General features: G+C 43.2%; 1 protein-coding gene across 3 annotated transcripts in view; it reads right to left on the bottom strand.

The window, feature by feature from the left end:
- The window catches only part of NCKAP1 (NCK associated protein 1), a 114,127-nt gene extending 92,053 nt beyond the window's left edge, over positions 1 to 22,074 (bottom strand). For all 3 annotated transcript variants that reach the window (XM_018559500.1, XM_018559501.1, XM_018559502.1), the window contains exon 1: positions 21,882 to 22,074. In XM_018559500.1, the coding sequence (XP_018415002.1) occupies positions 21,882 to 21,989 (108 nt within the window). In that variant the 5' untranslated portion in view covers positions 21,990 to 22,074. The remainder of the gene's footprint in view (positions 1 to 21,881) is intronic.
- Positions 22,075 to 22,745: the final 671 nt, after the last annotated feature.

The raw sequence follows: 22,745 nt of genomic DNA, 5'->3' as shown, positions 1-22,745 counted from the left end.
TAATATTGTTTTTAAATATATTAATATATTATGTTTAATGTATTGCTTTTTATGGTTTATACATTAGTGAGCTTTAGGAGGGGGACAAAGCTGCTATCAGGTGGATGTGTTGTAGTTTTTAAAATACCAGGTGGCGGAGTCATTACCAATATTATCAATGTTTTTTCCCCAGTGTTCCAGGGCGTGGGATTCATCCGTTCTGTGTCTTATCAAGCCAGCTACAAAAGGTATAAACATAGCTGGTCTCCTTGGTAATCCGGAAGCCTTCTGATTGGTAACTTCAGGACAGGCACTTGATTAGTGGCTTTTTAGTTTTAACGTGCAGGCTAGCTCACGGTTGGTGGCTCTGATGAAGGGGGCATGCCCCGGAAACGCATTAGCCGCACACTCGGACGATCAGCCGTGAGGCAACATGCCAGCCAGCAGATCGGGGTCTTCTGTGTAGATTGCCTAATACGGGTTGTGTGCCTAATACGGGTTATGTACTTCCCACACTCTGATTGAAGGAGATTATTACTGCACTTGTGAGCATGTTTTTACTGTTTTTTTTTGTAAGTCTACAATAAACACAATCTTGCACATGTCGGGGCGCTCTGTGCTTTTGTTTTTAGAGTTTCTAGGTTCCCTAGTCCTGAGGGAACAGCACAGTGTGTGAAGGTCATTTTTTTGTGAGAAAGTTGATCCATCAGCTGCCACAAGCGCTATTGTATTGATCTGAGCTAACAATAAGAAGGCTCAGATCTGGTGAGTACAACTTTATTTTTTTTTAGCGCTTAGACACAAATGAGCACTTAAACCTTGCAGTGCAGGTGAAGCCCCACTGCAAGGGTTAATCATTTTTTTTTCCTGGAGTTCTTCTTTAGGCCTGGTTTACAGAGAGTATTGTCGCAGCTAATCCAGCACTACAAAAAGCTTCCCTCAAAAAATCCCATTAATTCCTATGGTCCCTCTTCTCACCTCAGCTTCTTTTTGGCTGAGCATAGCTTGTTTTGTCCTCATCAAGTCAATAGAAAACGCTTGGAAAAGTGTGTTGCAATTGGATTCATGCGGTTTTGAGCAGATTGTGACACATCAATGTGTCACAATCTGCTCATAAAAAAACGCTAACGTGAAAAAGCTGTTGGCTTGGCGTAAATCAGAACTTAATGATTTTCAAGAACATGTTACTTCTAAAATGGATCAAAACAATCCAAGTTGCTGGGTTGTGGAGAGCCCTATAACGACTGTCTCTATAATCAGAAGAAGCAACAGGTTCATATCACATAGGAACGCATTCATTTAGAGTGGAATTTATTTTTTTAGTGTCCGTGCCCTCACCATTATTAGGTCATAGGTCCTCTAATAAATGAAGGGGTAACAGGAAGCTCAGTTTGCAGCCAAATGGATGGCAGTTTTCCTTGTAGCATTACAGACTACTTTTTAGCTCAGCATTCTATGGAAGGCAAAGTTATAGACAGAATGACAGCTCAATATTCAACTACTCGTACTGTATCCTCAACTCCATATACATGTATATGGAAAAAGGCAATGCCATTGATTGATGCTGTATGTACAATAAAAAGGATACGAGCATACCGGGTGCCTCTGCAGCTCACATTCTGCGTCCACTCTGACTGGACAGTTAGTTACGTTTTTACTCAGACAAATGCATACTTAGGAAATTTCCAAATAAACCCTCTTTAGGATGAATTTTTCTGCAACCATTCTAGCCAAGCCTTATGGCATAAACCATACTGCTGTGGCATGCTTGTCTTTTCAGTTATGAATAGGACATGTTTACCAAGTTCAATGTCCTCCTAGCTCACCTAATGGCACAATATGTACCAAATACATTACATCTCAGCACAAGGTTAGTGGAAATATAAAAATTATAAATAACCACCTAAATGTACAACAAGTACAAGTTTGCTGACGGAAGTAAATATTCCTAGAACAACATGCTGGTAGTGGAAGGTATAACTTTGTACCGTCTTATAGGTTGTTGTTTTTTTTGACAGTGTCCAATTCTCCTGTAGTAGCAGTATAAAAAAAAAAAACTTGAATGTTTAAAAGGTGCCCATACACCTTACGACCATGGTCATATGCTTCTTGAAAGCCCGTACGATCTGCCCACCTTGGACGGGCAGATCGTACTTCCGATGACGGCGATGCACATCGGCCCGTTCCGCAGCTATCGGGCGAGCAGGCTAGAAACCCGCCGAGAATCGTACAGTTGTCGAACAAGCAGGCCCACTCACTCGCCGAGAATCGTATGATTCCCGGCGGGTTTTCCAGCCTGCTTGTTCGATGGAAGACGTGCGACCGTACAGTAGAAACGGTCGCACGCCTTCCATACACTGTACGATTCTCGTACGATCGCGGGATTTCCCGCGATTCTAGCACGAGAATCGTACAGTGTATGGGCACCTTTAGTTCACACTGCTCGATTCTCGTACGATCGTGGGATTTCGCCCGATTCTCGTACGAGAATCGAGCAGTGTATGGGCACCTTAAGACTTCTTGGCCCTCAATGGACAAGAAATTCATTTTGGGATGCATTGCTTCTCCGTGACGCCGACTCTGCCATAGTATCGACCAAGGTTCTAATCTATCTAGATGGACACTTGGGGAAGCAAATGTGCCGACCAAGAGTCCTGGAAGTCAGCCTAACCAGAACCAACCACGCAGGGTACTAGAGGAAAAAAAAGTGCCAGATATCTGCATTATGCACCGATAGCCATCCACATCTCCCAGCCCATAGAATTGCCACTCACCACTCTTTTGGCAAAACCTTAGACCTTAAACGGTCACTGTTACCAGCTTGACTAATCTAATAGACAACAATTTGATACAAATCACAGGGGAAGGACAAGTTTACCAAATACTAATGAATGATACCAGTAACGGTCTAAGTACAATGGAAAAGTGACCTGACTGGTGAGCTGAAGAGGTAATTATGCATCACTGGCAAAATGACATGCAGCTGTACAGATGACAACATTTCCTGCACTGCATTTTATTTCTCAGTCTGTACATCATGAAGTTTCAAGCTACACCCGTCAATGTAGTAGAGCAACTTCTCCCATATAAATATAGACACTCCCTTCCCCTGAGTTCTCTATCTCCCAACACTGTAGAGCTGCTACAATAACAAACGCATATCAAATCAATGAGATCAAGTTCTGATCACTAAGAAAATCAAAAAGCTAAAAAAGGATTTTTTTGCAAGCAGACATTAACCTACATTAAACCATAAACATCGACTGCACATTAACAAGAACAAAAAAACAAAAAAAAGAAGAAGGAGGAAACCGCATGTTTGCTTTCAATACGTATTAAGGTTCATTCACAAGTAACTGACAAACCGTGTAAGGGGTTTCCAGTGCGGACACTCGTTCAGCCTTCTAAACACTGTGTGCAGAAGGATCACAGCCTGATAAAGGTGGGGAATCAGGTGGCCTCAAACTACAATTTGCACAGCCCTTCAGGGTGCCCATAAAACACGTAAGAGCAATTAGACACACAAGTACAAACTGTACACCCTCAAGCCTCTGTATATGCCAGCCTTATTAAAATGTATGCTAGGCTTGGGCTGAACAGCCAGATATCCCCAGCACTTATCTAAGGGTTTGTTTACATGCATGGCAGGTTCCACCGTTCTTTTGAAAAGTTTTTACCATCCCTTGGTTGCCCATATGAACAAGGACTTTTAGTTTTTGCAAACATCTACTGCTAGCAAGCAGTAGATATATGCACATATATTTAAAAAAATATATAATTACATAACACTTTTCTTTAAAAGGATTTAAAACAAAAAACAAAACAAAAACAAAAACAAAAAAAAAAAAAAAAACTTACCTTGGTCTCCGCCGCACACTCCCGTCCGAAGATCTGAAGAGCCTCAGGTGGCCGCAAAGCATCTTGGGGCGTGCGCATGCACAGTTCAGATCTTCGGCTGGGAGACGAGGAGAGACACAAGACAAGTCAATGGAGGCAGCCCAGCAGCGTGCACCCGCACAGACTCCGTGGGACACAGAAGACACAGCAGTCTGCGCTGGATCAGATACCAGCACCAGCGCTGGAGGGACTGATGAAAACTACAGGAAAGAAGATGATCAGATCAGGGAGGCATAATTTAAGGTGAGTGCATACACCACAGCCAACCTACACAATTATCATTGAATATCTATGGCCAGCTGTATCTTATTTAGTGTCACTTTAAAAGGATCTGTCTTTGCCCATGCAGAGCAGACACACACTATTTTCATCCCCCACTCCCATGGACTCATTCAGTTATCGGAAGTAAAAGGAAAGAACTGTTTAAGATACAATTCTGGCAGGTGCCAGTCTTTCTAAAATTTCTAAATTTTAAATTGCAAGGATGACATGTAAATAAAAGACAAGACTGCACGTTACAATAATTTAGAGGGGGGATTTTGGTTCCTTTTGGCTCGCTTCACCAAAGATTGAGTGGCAGCAGTCTTGGGTCTTGTTCCCACATCACGCAATGTGATGCATTTCAAAAAGATTTTTGACGTGTGTAGAGGCCCAAGTAATGGATCAGCACACAAACACATATGTGCGCCATTAAATTAGAGAATGCAATGCACACTGTAATGCCTGCACATAGGTAAGAATGCACCTCGAGTCAGGTTTACACATTTTATATCCAGTTGTTGTCTCTGAATCCATAACATCAGGAACCTTGCGGAACTACTTGTGAAAGATACAATTAAGAGGTAAGCTTTTCTGATACACAAAAAAAGCACAATCACTGAGCTACACTGATATGCAACAAACACATTGCGCATACATAAGGGCCAAATACAACAGACTACTTAATATATAAAAATTATAATCAAATTATTCCTCTACATAACAAACCATTGTGAACTGACAGAAGCAACTAAACGGAAGCACTTAAACACACCTTTAGTTTCTATAACTCCTGGGGATCTCCCTCTTTCCTCATTACTGGTCTAATGCTATGATGAAGAGGCCTCACTGACCAAGAGTGAGATGTGTGAGGTTGTGGGTCTAAGCTGACTTCACCTCCCAAAAATTGGCAACAACCTTAGGTTTTAGGACTCTGGGATGCTGTTATGTGAAACCGCCTCCATGTACCTGTATTTAAAATAACACTGAACTCCGGAATTAAAGTTTAAAAATGTATTCAAGCACCTGAACTATTAACAAAAATTTAACTTATCTGTGTATCACTCGGCTGTAGATCCTCAAATCAGCTCTGAATTGGTGCCGACACTAACCTTCCTTCTGGAGGGTGTCTACTGTTGTTCCCCATGGTCCCTGTGTGTGTTGTAAAGTAATTCACACCAGGGCGGTTCGGCCGCGCTGAACCGCCGGCATGAGCAATCCCATACACTGCTATGGTTACCGTTCATGCGGCTCCGCGTGATCTGAACTGCCTGCCGCACCAAAAATGGTCCCTGACCCTTTTATTCCACACTGATCAGCGCGGTTTCCATATAGATTTCAATGGAACCTTGTTGATTTGGACATTTTTTATTGCGTTTCAGCGCTGAAACTCAATTTAAAACCGCCTAAAAACAGCCCTTTTAAAAAATTTGCATGGAAACCGCGCTGATCCACAACCTCCCTGGTGTGAACAGGGCCTTAGAGATGATTTGAGGCTCTAAAGCCGAGTGATACACAAATAAGATACATTTTTGTTAATAGCTCGGGTACTTGAATGCCTTTTTAAAATTGAATGTCTGAGTTTAGTGTCACTTTAAATCTGAACTCCGGGAATATTAAAATCACACAAATAGCATTTAACAGCTTCAAATTCCTTCAAAATGATTTTAATGATTTTTTACTTACAACTAGTATAAATGCCTAGATTAGTCTTGATATCAGCCACAGTAATACCTTGCACAGCAGCCCTCAGATTGAAAAGGGGGCTGGGGGCGGCAGGGCAAGCACTAATGCACCATCAGTAAAACAGGCTGACAAGAGAAGAGAAGCAAGCAGAAGTGATACCTCATCAGGGACACTGTATTCACTGTGGCTTCATCTTGCTGGCTGTGCTGTATGGCAGAGGTGTACAAATCACACCTGCCAAGACAAAATTAGAACTGCTTTGCCAGAAAAGACAGCTCCAGGTGTTTATTTCACCTGAGCATTGAGAACTCTACCAAGAGTTCCGCTCTAATGGCTTCTGTTTCTTTAAACTAAAATAAGGCTATATAAAAATGAACTGATCTCATTCATTTACATGTTTTAAAACAAACTTTATTAAAAAAAATAATCTTAAAGGATTAATTTAACAAGTAGTATAGCCACAGAAAAAGTGGAAAGTGAATTAGTATAACAGTGGAGAGTATGCAGCTAACCTGTCAGCATCCAGGCAATACTAAGAAAGCTAGCCTTGATCAACGTCAGCCTTGCTGTGCTTCCCACCTACACACAGCAGAGGATTACTCACAGGGTTCACCGCACATTTTTAATTGGTACAGAAAGAATAGCAAGCAGCACACAGCGTGAGCAACTTGGAGAAAAATAACAGGACAAATATATAAAGGCCCGGTATTAAAATAATCCAAGTGTATTAGTTTAACATTTACATAATGGTTTTATTGGAAAAAAATATGTATGTTTATCCAAAACTTGCATTAGTTTTAAGAATTCCCAGATCAATATAAAGTATTGTTTTTCAAAAGTAACCCTGTATCAAATTGGTGGAAACCCATTGAGCTCAAATGACCAATGGATTTTGCTCTCCTGCCAAGCTCTCAACTCCATATCTGTTGTTTAAAGGAGAGCTCCACTTTCTTGAAAAATGAATACAGCATATGCAATTGGTACACAAGATATTTTGTAAATCATTTAAATTACTTTGAAATTTCAATGCAATATATGTCAACTTAAAGGCCTGCTGTACACTGTTCATATACAGAATACCCCCAGAAATTAAATTTCCTGCTTCTGTGATTGGCTCACTGATTTTCTCCAAAGCTTGGCACGCAGTTGTGGCAATGGAAAATCCCCAAGGCCTTCCATCCCCTTTATTAATTTTGTAGTAATTCTCTGAACTCTCTCCGGTTCGAAGACATCTTTCCTGAAGGTTGATGACCAAAACTGAACTGCATACTCAAGGTGAGGCTGAACCCGTGATTTATAAAAAGGGTAAAATTATGTTTTGCCAAAATCCCTATTTTAATGCAGGATAATATCATGTTTGCTTCCCTGGCTACTACTTGGCATTGCATATTTTTTGCTAAATCTGTGAACTATGAGCACACCCCCAGTCTTTCCTCGATATCAGACTTGCCCAGTGGAGCACTCCCCGAGTAGTAGTTTGCCCACACATTCTTTGTTCCCGCTCCCATGTGCATAACCTCACATTTTTCAATATTAAATCACATTTGCCATTTTGCAGCCCAGGCCTCAATTTTATCTAGGTCCTGTTGAAGGGAGTCTGTATCATCTTGAGCATTTACTGCCCTACACAGTTTAGTATCATTAGCAAAACACAGAGACTGAACTATTTATTCCAATTTCTATGTCGTTTATGAATAGGATAAACAGAATCGGTCCCAAGACTAATCCCTGAAGAACCCCACTCACAACTTTAGCCCAATAAGAAAATTAACCATTTATTACAACTCTCTGGATCCATTCGTGCAGCCAGTTTTCCACCTATGTACATACAAATTCATCCAGACTGATAGGCCTTAGTTTATGAATTAAACACTTGGGGGTACTATATCAAATGCTTTAGCAAAGTGCAGATACACGAAATCTACTGGTATTCCTGTCTAAATTAATATTGACTTCCTCATAGAATGTCAATAGATTAGTTTGACAAACATTCCTTTATGAAACCATGTTGCCTGCTACTTAATACCATTTTCATAGGCAAATTTCTGCATATAGTCCCTTACTATTCCTTCAAATATTGTGCACACTATTGGCGTTAAAGCCGACTTGCCTATAGTTACCAGGTATACTTAATTTCCCTTTTTTTAAATATATATATTGAAACCACATTTGCTTTCCACCAATCAGCGGGAACCATGCCTGATATTAAAAGTGTCCATAAAGATTATGAAGAGTGGTCTGGCTATGACCTGGCTAAGTTCCCTAAGCACCCATGGATGTAAGCCATCCAGTCCTGGAGCTTTGTTTACATTTAATCTATCCAGGCTCTTTAACTCAGATCTGACAGCCACTGAGATATGTTAAATATTTTGTTACTAGAGCTGCTGCCTTGTTCATTAACCCCATCTGACTCTTCTAAAATGGTTAGACTTGAGGAGCTTTTAAACTAGAATATGGGGGGAGAGGGAATGGAAACAGGCACAACAAATAGAGAGCAAGCATCAAAAGGGGCACTTAGTATAGAGAGATTGTCTACTACTCGAGGAGGACTTCGACTTCCTCGGAGTAATATAAACTTGGCTAGACGTCTTGCGTGACTTGGCAACTAATGTACAAGAATACAACCTGTTTCAGAGGACAGGATTATTAGAAGGTGGGAGGGGTAAACTTATGTGAAAAGCAATCTGAAAGTGAACGAGCTTGAGACACAACCTTACTAATGATAGTTGTGAGGGTTCAGAGTATTTGTGGCTAGAATTACAATACGGCTGAGGCTAACTGTGAGGGTCCATTCACACTGAACTGCATTGTGCTGTGCAAGTTTTTTTCCTTTTTATTAAACGTTTGTTTTTATGTTTCTATAGCAACATTTTTATTTTTTTGCGTTGTGTGTGATGGAGAATAGCAACCTAGATGGAGCAATGCCAGTGGACGTAGTGTATCTAGAGTTTTGCAGAAGCATGAGATACAGTACTACTTTAACACTTTATATACAAGCTACATTATACGGGCATCGATGAATAGAGAAACAGTGCGATAGAATTGTAACTTTGTCACATATCTCTCCGTTTACATGCTCTGACAATTTGTAGCCACTTACAGTATTTCAGCTGTAGCTAAATAGCATGCTTCTCTATGCAGGTACAGACTGCTAGTGTACTATGATCATCAGCTGCATTGGAGAACCTGAGCAGTTACTTAAAGGAGAACTATGAGGCGAGTGCTTTTCACTCACCTCATAGTTCTAGCCGACCTGTGACAATGAGACTGTCACAGGTCGGCTCAGTAGATCGGGAGGTGAGCGAACACATACCAGGTTCACTCACCTCTCGATCCTGTCACAGCTCTCTGCCGTGACAGGGGGAGGGCTGGATTCCCCTCTCCCCGCTCCGATCTGCCAGCGCTGACTGGCGGAAGGGACGGGGAGGGGGCGGGTACAGCTGCCTCTGCCTCACGGTATACTGAGCTTAGGTTTACCCTAAGGAGAACTATGGGGAAAGACACTGACCCCATAGTTATCCTTTAATGAGCAAGGTGACATTGTCTCTTTAACATGACAAGGCCCTTCAATTATGTATTGCAGCTAAATTTTATAAATCAGTTGCACTTCCCTTTTACTCCCCATATATTTAACCACAATAGCAACAAGGCTTCTGACCTCAATTCCTCAAAAGCTTTGACTGCTCTTTCTGTTCAGATCACCTCCCTCGGGTCTAATCATTCTTTAAACAATAGCAGTAAACGGACATCTGATAAGTGGAGCACAGCATGATGACTAATTATCACACATAAAAATATGTAGCATAATAAAACAGTCACGTCTCATGCCTTCTGACCACTGATAGTAGTATTCAGTTATTACAAATATGTCAGCAGCATGCAAGAAGATGCACTTGTTTGGGGAAAGAAATCAACTCTGCCATGAATTAAAATACCCCCTAGAATTATTTAGCCATCCAACTGCACTCAGTATTTGAAGCTTGGTACAATGTTTTTTTGTCTTTGGCTCCGGTTATGCTTTTGTCACAGTGCCATTTGTACTGAAATAAAAAAAGTGGAACCCACATGTTGAGACCGCCGGGTAGTAGCGGGGATATGCTTTGCTGTACATAGCTCTTGCAGAGAGCAGAACATTGAGAGTGACGCAGCAGGCCCCACCTACTACAGGCTGCCTGTAGAAAACTACAGGAGGGGGCGGAGACAAGACCAGTCACCCTGCACAAGGAGAGCAGTGGTGACTGGCCTTTATTGCAGGTAGCTCCTGTGGCGAGAAAATGTATCACACAGATCTGGAAAAAATACACAAAGTAAATCAATATTGAAGAATACACAACTCTTTTATTCAAACAATAAGTTAGGCCTTATTTACTTCTACTTCATGAAGAAAAGTATTCACATCCATAAAAGGTTAACACATGGAGAAGAAGGAAAGCTTAAAAGGGAAACTAATGTTCTTTGGTCCATTTTTAGAGCCGGTTCACACCACAAACTCCACGTTCCAGTGCGTACGGCCACTGGAAAGCAAGTCGGCTGGCTACCTGTGTTCAGGGGCGGGAGGGGGCGTGGCGGTACATTGAAGTCAATGGCCCTGCAGCCACTCCCCTAGTGCGATCGCCCGCACCAGGAACATAGACATAGTGTCTGCATTCCGGTCCAGTGTGTTCTGCAAAAATACTGCAAAGACTATTTTTGCAGAACGCACAGTACCGGAACACAGACACTAATATGTCTGCATTCCGGGTGCAGGCGATTGTACTGCGGGCGGGGGCATGGCTGCAGTGCCATTGACTTCAATGTACTGCCACGCCACTCCCGCCCCTGAACTAGGGATGCAACAACTAAAATCAACATAATCAATTATTGAAAAAGTTGTCAACTTTTTCAATCATCGATTAATCGGCTTCCGATTTGTTGGCCCTGTTCACGGCTCCACACAGCTGCGCGCCACAACACCTCCCCACCTCACGCTTGCCGCTGCCAGATCCGCCCGCCCGCATCCACGCTCCACCTCCTCCCCGCCTCACGCTCACTGCCCGCATCCATCGACGATTTGTATTCCTCTATAGCTGATGGTACATTGTGCTGTATATTATACCATCAGCTATAGAGGACTACAAATCCCAGCAATACATTGTACACTGTATGTATAATGTTTTGCTGGGATTTTTTTGTACTCTTCTATAGCTGGTGGGATTCCGCATTGCGCTGTATAATGTATTATTGCTGAGATTTGTTGTACTCCTCTATAGCTGGTGGTATTCTACATTGCGCTGTATAGAGGACTACAAATCCCAGCAAAAGTACATTATACAGCGCAATGCAGAATACCTCCAGCTATAATGTACTATTGCTGGGTGTTGTACTCCTCTATAGCTGGAGGTATTCCGCTGTATAATGTATTGCTGGGTTTTGTAGTCCTCTATAGCCGGTGCCGTTCTGCATTCATTGCTGTATAATTTTACACTTTTCATTTCACTATATTGCACACCACACTTCTTTTTTCTTTTTTACTTCCACCGCTCCAAGCTTGCTCCTGTGATGGACTACAATCTCAATACAAACTAGTAGTCCCATCACTGGAGCCATTTTTAAAATGTATTTTATTTTTTAATTTTTTATCCGATTAAATCGAACTTAATAAATCAGCTAACTAATCGATTTTGAAAATAATCGTTAGCTGCAGCTCTACCCTGAATACAGGGATCCGGCTTGCGTTCCAGAGGCCGAATGCACTGGAACGTGGAGTTTATGGTGTGCACCGGCCCTTGAAATTTTTCAGAACTGATGTTATTTGAACACAAAAACACTCAGCACATTGCTTTCCTGTAAATCTAAGTACACAGTAAGCTGATTTGTCTAAAAAGAAAAAAAGTCAGCTCTAATTCTGCACTTGTTGACTTCATCTGCAGACCGGAAATGCAGATGAGCACCATTTCTACTAGTAGAAGAAAGGGGAAAGATGTTTCAAGTTATATAAAATGTTCTTTTTCAATGTAGAAAAATATCATCATGATTGTTCAACTGATAATGTGTGTTGGTATGAACATACAAGTGATGTGCGGCGGGGGAACAGGTCTTTCACACACCCACAAGTTTTGAATACCTGCAGCGTTTTGGGGAACATTGAAGTGGTGGCATTTCAACACACGGATAAGTAGATGTATTCTTCTTTTGCATGTAAATGACTCTGTTTTCCCTTTGGCTGTTATTTGTTATAAGTCAGGGACTCAGAAGTACTGAAGCCAGACACATCCAAGCAACAGGCATTTTCAGAAGCAGGTCAATATTTATTTTATGATAGGCGTACTTAAAAAAAAAACTTTTACCTTTGTGACCTTCTTTATTAGGTGTAAATCTTGTTAATGAAAAAAAGAAATGCCAGTAATGAATTTATTGCAGTTTACATATAGAAAAGAAGACACCACTTGACCTTTCGTGAATGTCTATATTACTAGGACAGAACTATAAAAATTCAGCGATAGCCAAGATGCGCCCACTACCAACTATCACTGAATCAAGAAAGAACAACCACAGCCATGTCACTCAACATCCTGCTGCCAAATCTGCAAAATGATGGAATTTTTATTAGCACTAGGGGACAGGGGTGTTTTAATTCAGGGGCGGACAACTTTATATGGAATTCAGGAGCCAGTCTGTCCAATCCAGGAGCCAGCAGGAGTTTTTAGGAGTTATGTGCCAGTTGTAATTTGTAAGGAGCATAGACTACCTGGCTTCAGGGATTTGTCTAGCGCAGGCTTTCTGTATGATAGAAGCAGCCAACATTGCATTAGTTTGACAACACCTCACATTCACTACAGGCTGGTATTCAAAAAGAGGTTCTTAGGTCACTGACAAGAAAAATATCAATGGTCACACTGGTGCACAACAGCTATTCCTGAATGAGCGGGTAGCTCGTTTTACCCTGTGTGCTTTTCCAGACAACCTGCGTGAATAAAACTATGCAAGTTGCCACTGCTGCCTTGGCTTTCACAGGTACAGACCCAGGGCTGTCATCCTTATCTCTCAATTCACCACGTTATTGACCCGGGAAAGCACCTAACCAATGAAATCCAAAAAGTGTGACATTCTGGCTGCATGCTTGTCCCAGAACATTAGTTTGAGTCAAGGCACATTCGTAATTAAATTCCTGGGACTTGAAAAAAAAAAAAAAAACACCACACGGAAACTTTAGGGGGTTTAGGTCAATATTAAAAGGCTATTTTAAATCAGTAGGACCAATCCCAGGAGCCAGGTAACAAATACTCATTTAGCATTACAGATGGCGCCAAATTTTTGAGGGTTTCTCTCGCTGTTGTCAATGGTGCTGGCTCCTTAATTCATTATCTATTTGTCCTCCCATTTTATATTTAAAAATGTACATACTGAGCTCTATAAAACAACCATCTATTTACAAAACAGCTAAGAATATAGGTAAACAAGTAAAAAGGAGTCTTGTTTAGGGCCCGTTCACACGACGTCCGTTTTGTGTGCTGACCTGATCCGTACGCTCCTCTGAGGGTTTAATGTCACTTAATATATTTATAATTATTTAAAGCGAAAAACGTTTGGGCACAAAACCACTACTGTATACATTCCGTCTATTTTAGAGTTGGTTCAGGTCTTGGAAACAATTGACAGCCAGTGTAATCATTTAGCTCAGACTATGGCCCGTCAGTATAGAGATCTCTTAAGAGCTCCTGTAGTTGGTGATTTGCCACCATTGACAGCATCACTAGTGTGACATGGTCCTTAGAAACACAAATCACCCTCTAGTAGGATTTTTCTCCACATTAGTATATAGCTGCCATTTTTACAACCAAGGAAGGTCAGTATACTAGAACCCTGAACATATACCAGTAGCAACGTCTGTGCTGTCTCCAGACCAACTGTACAGGAAAGTAGGAAGTAAGCCTGTGAATGGCTATGAACACAAGTCACTTGTCATTCCTAAGCTAGCTTCCTCTTTGTATAAAATGTGCTGTTGGAGGGAACTGGCCCAGAAGACACACAGATCACGTACTAAGACACGTAATACAGAAATACATGGATGAAAACTGAGCACATGTGTGCTTTGACCATATTCCTTGTAACATAGCAAAATGAAACCCATGTCGAAATACAAATACTACATGCAAACAAAAAGGCCATACTAAGCTTACATAGATATTCAACATGTCCTTAATTGTCTGTGTTCCTTAAGCAAAATCTGATCTCCACGTACCATATCATCTGTACTACAACAACCACCATGCACAGACAAATCATGTACTTGGACACATTTGTTTAACCACTTGTAGTACGGAGCAATTTCTTACTATTTGCACACACTTGATATCATCTGAATTTTTGGCTAGAAAACAAGCTTCAAACCCCCAAATAATGATATGTTCTGAAAGCAGAGTTCCTGTAGAATTAAAAAAATGCTAGTTGCAATTTTTGCACGGTATTTGCGCAAATGCTTATCAAACCAGTATTTTTAGGATACAATACACTAAAATGGAAGTTAGTGCACAGAAACAGAATATAATACCCAATTTTTTGGTAAAATATAAAAGACAGGGCCACGTCCAGTAAATAGATAACAAGCATGTCAAGCCTTTAAAATTGCATTCGCCTGCGAAGCTGCAAAAAAACTACAATACCAAAAATTTTCTATAGGAGGACAATTTAAAAGCTTTTACCGCTCATCAGTTGAGTGCCCAAAGTGACATTTTTTTTTTTTTTTTTTTTTTTACACTAACCTTATAGCCATCACAAAAGGGACAAACAAGCACCCTATGTAATAGCAGATGAAGAGGACCTGTCACACCCTATGGAGACAACAGGGGTCTTGCAGACCCCTAATATTACCTAGGGACCCCAAAGAAGCTGAGGAAGCAGACATCTGCTTCCCCAGCTTCTTCTCCTGGCTCTAAGAGCTGGAGAATGTAAACAGTAAGACCAGAAGTGATGTAATACACATCACGTCCGGGTCCAGTGATCAGAGGAGAGGTCAGCAGCTGGAAGCCTGCTGATCTCTTTCCGATCGTTGCTGGGGGAGACCTGCCATGCCAGTCTAGGGCCGCGCACAGGGACAGCGGAGCCCAGGGAAGCACGCAGCGGCCTCAGCGCTGCACCGTACAAACAATCCGTCGATGTATAGACGCTAGGGCTGCAACAACTAATCGAAATAATCGATTATAATCGATTATTGAAAAAGTTGTCAACTTTTTCAATAATCGATCAATCGGCTTCCGATTGGTTGGCCCTGTTCACGGCTCCACACACGCTGCACGCCACACCTCCTCCCCACCTCACGCTCGCCGCTGCCAGGCCCGCCCGCATCCACACCTCCTCACACTCAGTGCTCGCCCAAATCCACGATTGGCACAGGTGCGCAGGGAGAAGAAGTAAGGAGGAGCAGGCGTGAGGGAATGACAGCCGCCGCCAATAGGCCCGATCTCAGAAACAAGTTGCTGGAAGACTACTCAGGAAAGACTGCACTTTCCCACACATGGTGCTCTATAATGTATTGCTGGGATTTGTTGTACTCCTATATAGCTGGTGGTATTCTGCATTGCGCTGTATGGAGGACTACAAATCAAGGAATAATATATTATACAGCGCAATGCGGAATACCACCAGCTATAATGTACTATTGCTGGGTGTTGTAGTCCTCTATAGCTGGTGGTATTCTGCATTGCGCTGTATGGAGGACTACAAATCAAGGAATAATATATTATACAGCGCAATGCGGAATACCACCAGCTATAATGTACTATTGCTGGGTGTTGTAGTCCTCTATAGCTGGTGGTATTCTGCATTGCGCTGTATGGAGGACTACAAATCAAGGAATAATATATTATACAGCGCAATGCGGAATACCACCAGCTATAATGTACTATTGCTGGGCTTTGTAGTCCTTAATAGGCGGTGCCATTCTACATTAATTGCTGTATAATTTTACACTTTTCATTTCACTATATTGCACACCACAGTTTTTTTTTCCTTTTCTTTACTTCACCGCTCCAAGCTTGCTCCTGTGATGGACTGAAATCTCAATACAAACTAGTAGTCCATCACTGGAGCCATTTTTTTAAATGTATTTAATGTTTTTATCCGATTAACCGATTAATCGAACTTAATAATCGTCCAACTAATCGATTTTGAAAATAATCGTTAGCTGCAGCTCTAATAGACGCCAGATCGCTTGTACCTGAACAGCCAACGCCACCTGTGGCAGCCGTGTTCTTAGTTTATCCATTTCTGCAGGCCGCCGTATATGTACGTATTGTGGCCCAGAAATGGTTAAATATGCACTCCAGGCACAAACACTTTTACTAAAATATATACCTCACTTTGGATGCATCAAATGCAATGTGATATTTTTTACAGTGGTGCACATAGATTATGCAGAGTAGAACTGTGGGAGGCACTCACCAGACCCCACCTACTACAGGCAGAAAACTACAAAAGGAGGCGGATACGAGACCAGTCACCCTGCACAAGAAGAGACTAGCAGTGACAGGAAGCTCCCACACAGGGGCAACTGGATTACTGCACAGATCTATAAAGAAATACACAAAGTTCACCAAAGTAACAATACAAAATGGCTCTTGTAACGAATACTGGCTTATCTCAGTTCAGCTTTAAAAATCTATTGCCCTCTTACAAAATCTTTCCCCGTGATGCCTTCTGCACTGATCCTCAGCTGAACAATGCGGACCAAGTCGGGGCAATAACAGCGACTGCCAAGTCACAAGCTAGCTGATGAAACACCATTGAGTAAAGTACATCTGACAACAGTCCTGAAATCTAAATCTATTCTGTACCATGAAGAGAATAACCAAACAGGTCAGGGGAGGGGAGCTTACAGAAACCATAAGGCCCTCCACATTACCAGTGGAATTCATAGCAGAGCCTTCTTACTGTAAAATTAAATTACTTTACCCAAAACTTTTATTTCAATTTCTGGTCATAGCCGCAATGCATTACGTGGCAGTGAAAGGAAGAATATGATTGGCTGCCAAGGAGAACAGTTGTTCCTCAGTTTACATTATTCATACGATGTCTAGGTAAACACAACTTATCTGTACAGACAGTCCAAGCAAACACCTATTATCTGGGACACATTCCTAATGTCACCGATATGCCAAATATTAACTTCAGTGACTTCCTCCAATGATTACAAATCTATAATCAATGCAATAATCATTCCGATCCACAGAACATGTTCCCTGCATTTGTGTGAGCGGAAAGTGGTTAAAGCATCCTATGATGTGTCACATAAGGGCTGCCATAGCATAACCTGATACAAATGCTTTCCCCGAGTCTCTGACTTACAACAAGCATGCAGCCAGAGAAGACAACACCTGATCTGTATACCCCCTGGACACAGGTTTCTTGTAGGGATTATGCATACAGTGAACATTTTTTTTATCCAGGATCTTGCTAGCAGCAGGCTTGTCTGTGCGCATGTCATGTTTACATTCATACATGGGCCCTGTTCACCACCATTGTTTACGGCCAACATATAAGTGTGCAGTGTCGCTGATACACACTATGGAGGTTTACATCTCCCTTCGATTAGTCATTCAGGACGCAGTTCATGCACAGAATGACCTTGCACAGTCAGTCAGAATCAGACGAGGTCAATCTGTGTATGTACTGCCATCTATGAACGACAAATTCAGGGGGGAGATGTCAACATCTCGTGTATAATCAGTGATGGAGTCACTGGCTACTCACTAGTGGTATGTCATGGGGAAAAGGGCAACCAATACAGTCCGTGTACACTGCACACATGTAAATGTAAGCACACATGTTTACATGTGTACATCACAAAATACAGCCCATACACAAGATGCTGAACAAAGATTTTACTATTTTTGCTTTATGCAGCTCAATGCTTCGGACCAAAACAGAGCAGCGTGCAGGGGCCATAGTGTACACCCCCACTTTGTTCAAACCTGTATAGAGTACCGATCAGTACACAACGTACTGTATACCCGTGGGCATGAGCCAAGTGCTTTCATCAACTGCACACATCAAGTGTCGTGACACCCGATGTCATCCTGGAGAGATCCCATCTACACAATGACATCTTAACATGAACCCCAGAAGAAAGATAGCAAAAGTAATTTGCTGGGGCACACGCCGGTCCGAGGAACCTGCTGGGGTGCATTCCAGTTTGCAGTAATCCACCAGTATTAATACCAGTTTGCAGTAATCCACCAGTATTAATACCAGTTTGCAGTAATCCACCAGTATTAATACCAGTTTGCAGTAATCCCAGTATTCATACCGTTTGCAGTAATCCCAGTATTCATACCGTTTGCAGTAATCCACCAGTATTCATACCAGTTTGCAGTAATCCACCAGTATTCATACCAGTTTGCAGTAATCCACCAGTATTCATACCAGTTTGCAGAAATCCCAGTATTCATACCAGTTTGCAGTAATCCCAGTATTCATACCAGTTTGCAGTAATCCCAGTATTCATACCAGTTTGTTCATAAAATACAGAGCAGCTATTAAAGCTGAGCCACAGAAAGATGACAAACACAGCTCTAATAATCACATTCTAGATGTATTATTTACATACAAGCAGTGTACATTCCTCAGTGTGATGTGCATCAGCCTCATGTAGTCCCTGTACAGCAGAGCTTAATAAGGGGGAGGGGAAGTAACATGATGAGTGAATCAGGTGTGTTGCAGTAAAAGGAGCACGCTGATAGGAGGACAGAATAGAGCGACAGAGATATGATCTTGATCAGTCTGCTGCTTCTCCTGTCACTGTCCAGTTACAGATTGTGAAGGAGACCTGCAAGGTAATGTGCATCTCTAAGCAAAACACTTTTTAGCTGTCCATAGATCGGGGAAGAGTTAGACCCTCTGTTGTGTTTTTTTTTAAATTGCTGTCTGTGTCCCGAGTTGGGGAGATTCACCCCTCTATTTGTATTGGTGACCATTGCCATTGATAAAGAAAGTGAAGAGAAACCCAAAATGTTGGATTGGCCCCCAGAATAGGAAGAGAGCCTATTGTCCAGATCTGCACAATATAACGATAGACAGGACAGTTCGTTAGGAGGGCGATGGGGAGATGGGAAGTCCCCTCACTAAAAGGTGGCCATACCTTAGTCTTGCGATGGATGTAAAGTCATTTTTAAAAAAAACGTACGATCTGCCCATCTTGAACAGGCAGATCGTACTTGCGATCATCGCAAGCCCGCCCCCGAGTGGCGGGCTTCCGATGACCGCAATGCTGAACCGGCAGTGTGCGCGTGCGGCATTGTTATTCATACCAGTTTGCAGTAATCCCAGTATTCATACCAGTTTGCAGTAATCCCAGTATTCATACCAGTTTGCAGTAATCCCAGTATTCATACCAGTTTGTTCATAAAATACAGAGCAGCTATTAAAGCTGAGCCACAGAAAGATGACAAACACAGCTCTAATAATCACATTCTAGATGTATTATTTACATACAAGCAGTGTACATTCCTCAGTGTGATGTGCATCAGCCTCATGTAGTCCCTGTACAGCAGAGCTTAATAAGGGGGAGGGGAAGTAACATGATGAGTGAATCAGGTGTGTTGCAGTAAAAGGAGCACGCTGATAGGAGGACAGAATAGAGCGACAGAGATATGATCTTGATCAGTCTGCTGCTTCTCCTGTCACTGTCCAGTTACAGATTGTGAAGGAGACCTGCAAGGTAATGTGCATCTCTAAGCAAAACACTTTTTAGCTGTCCATAGATCGGGGAAGAGTTAGACCCTCTGTTGTGTTTTTTTTTAAATTGCTGTCTGTGTCCCGAGTTGGGGAGATTCACCCCTCTATTTGTATTGGTGACCATTGCCATTGATAAAGAAAGTGAAGAGAAACCCAAAATGTTGGATTGGCCCCCAGAATAGGAAGAGAGCCTATTGTCCAGATCTGCACAATATAACGATAGACAGGACAGTTCGTTAGGAGGGCGATGGGGAGATGGGAAGTCCCCTCACTAAAAGGTGGCCATACCTTAGTCTTGCGATGGATGTAAAGTCATTTTTAAAAAAAACGTACGATCTGCCCATCTTGAACAGGCAGATCGTACTTGCGATCATCGCAAGCCCGCCCCCGAGTGGCGGGCTTCCGATGACCGCAATGCTGAACCGGCAGTGTGCGCGTGCGGCATTGATCTTACGATTGTCGTACGTGAATCGTGCAGTGTATGGGCACCTTTAGAGATTTCCTCTCACTTCCTGTTGCATCTCTGGGAAAGGAAGATAAAAGGAAATTCCCCAAATGGTATTCAGACAGCAAAATAAATAAAATAACCAAGCCAGTTTAACCCTTCACTACACTACTAACAAAATAAAGCTAAAAAAAAATATGTAGGCTACACCTAAGTGAGCAGAGAAAGATCAGGTCCCCTCATTGCCAGGCGTGTAAAGCTGCACCTATAAACCATACACCTATAGATTACCTGCAGATTTTCTATGGTTAGATTGTGCAACAGATCAAAACCTACGCTAAACTGTGTGGATGGAGGAATCTCTCACGGGGCCAAGCTTCAGTATCTTGCTTCGTCAGCCCAAAATACCTGAACAATCTGACTGGATGCAGGCATTGTTCAGATGTTTTGACAGCCAGCGGGGCCGACTAGCAAGATACTGAAGCTTGGCCCAGTGGGAGATTCCTCCATCCACACAGCTTAGTATAGATTTATTTATATAGCGCCAACAATTTACGCAGCGCTTTTACATCGTGCACATTCACATCAGTCCGTGCCCTCATGGAGCTTACAATCTAAGGTCCCTATCTCACATGCATACATACATACAGGGCCAATTTACCTTCCTTTGGAGTGTGGGAGGAAACTCCCGGTCAGATAGTGACCTGACCGGGATTCGAACCAGGGACCCCAGTGCAGCAAGTCAGAAGCGCTAACCACTACGCTACCCTAGATGGAGGAATCTTTTTCACTTTCTCCATCTGGCCATAGAAAATCTGCAGATAATCTATAGGTGTATGGCCAGCTTTAGAAAATAAAAAGAGAAGCTGATTGGTTGCCAGGAGCAACCTCTCCAAGTGGATAAATTCAGCCACACGCCATCATCTACAACGCAGGGACATGTGATGCTATATTGGACGTGAGGAACCACCATAACCTTAAGTATCAAAGAGGAGAGTGCAGGAGCGAGGACAAAGGTACATGATAGGGTCACCATACACGTTGCAATCTCTCCGTGCAATCAGCTTTTAAAATTTACCAATTCTATCCAATAGGGCCCTACCAAACCTCTCCAGCCAGACCCTTCCACCACATAGTTGTTGGCAGATCTACGACCGGGCTTTAACGCACATTCACACTCGCGTCGCCATTAGTAGGTAATGGCAGCCCAGACGCGTCCAAGCAAACGCTCTTTTTTCCCCACGCATTTGCATCAAATTTGCAACTTGTACTTTTGGCGCACATCCAGGAACCCAATGCAGATCAATGGAGATGCACGCCAAGTGCCCACAAACGCACATCCTCCTCATGGCTGAAGAAGATAGTACAATCGGATTGTACGGTGTGTGTGTGTGGGGGGGTTACACCTTCTCCCTATAGATTTAACCCTTGCAGTACAGGGGAGCCCACCACAGGGCTGCTCATTTCTCCAGATGGATCATCGTCCGATGCAATTCATCATCATTACAGACAATCAGACTTGTGACAGTAAACTTCTCCAGTCAGGGCTGTAATCGCTGGGGCAGTCCCTGGGAATGATAGTACATGAATCATCAGGATGACCATGACAGCTCCCTCAGGACACTCCTATCCGTGCAGGAGATGTGTAGCAGTGATTTGTGCCATCATGGAGGATTTCCTCCTCCCACTCCCTGCAGCTGGGATCCCTCAGCCTGCACCGCCCAGGGAGCTCTGCTGCTGGATGGAATGGAGGTGTGCCCCTCACCCCCTCCCCCGTGTACCCCTCTGCCCTCTCCGTGTACCAGGCCGCCCCCGGACCGGTACAGCCCCGGCTCTTCCCGTGTAATGGAGCCCGGCACAGAGGCCCCGCACACAGGCTCAGAGCCCCGCAGCGCCCCCGCTTTACCTTCTTGATGTTGTAGAGGCGGGTGAGCATGCCGACACCCCGGTCATTGAGGATGGTGAGCTTCTCGGCCAGCTTCTGCTGACTGGGCTGCAGCACGGAGCGCGACATGCTGCCTGTCCTCCCGCTACAGGAGCCAGCTGCGGGCCTCACAGGGAGGAGAGCAGCGCTGAGGAGATACGGCTGTAATCCCGACGGCCCGAGTAGAGGAGGAGGGGGTTTGTTGTTATGGGGGAGGGAAGGGGGGTCCGCTCATACAGCTCCCATGCTCCGCAGTTTAACGCGATGACACGCCTGCCCAGTACCGCCGACAACCCCTCCCTTCCTGCCGAGATGTGGGATCGTCCACTGCCGGCACCGCCCCTCTCCCTTTCCCGATGGATCCGGGAGATGCGCGTCCCCGCCGTGATTCGTGCCTGCAAAGCCGAGAACGCGGACTGCCGTGGTGACGTCACTGGTTCGCTACTGCGTTTTGGTTTGGCTTTTCTGTTGGCTGTCGAACATCCAGCTGGAGCTTAAAAAGGCAGGAAAGGTAGTCGTCGTGTATGGAGCTTCTGGGTAGAGGCAGGGACAGGTGAGGGTCATATATAGAACGTCTAGGTAATGGCAGGATAAGTGAGGGTCATATCTGGAGCTTCTAGGTAAAGGCAGGACAGGTGAGGGTCATATATAGAACTTCTAGGTAAAGGCAGGGCAGGTGAGGGTCATATCTGGAGCTTCTAGGTAAAGGCAGGACAGGTGAGGGTCATATATAGAACTAGGTAAAGGAAGGACAGGTGAGGGTCATATCTGGAGCTTCTAGGTAAAGGCTGGACAGGTGAGGGTCATATCTGGAGCTTCTAGGTAAAGGCTGGACAGGTAAGGGTC

The sequence above is a fragment of the Nanorana parkeri genome, unplaced genomic scaffold, assembly GCF_000935625.1.
Source record: "Nanorana parkeri isolate BGI_ZX_2015 unplaced genomic scaffold, ASM93562v1 scaffold400, whole genome shotgun sequence".
NCBI classification, from domain to species: Eukaryota; Metazoa; Chordata; class Amphibia; order Anura; family Dicroglossidae; genus Nanorana; species Nanorana parkeri.
The sequence above is the reverse complement of the archived record's forward strand: the minus strand, read 5'-3'. Positions and strand labels throughout refer to the sequence as shown.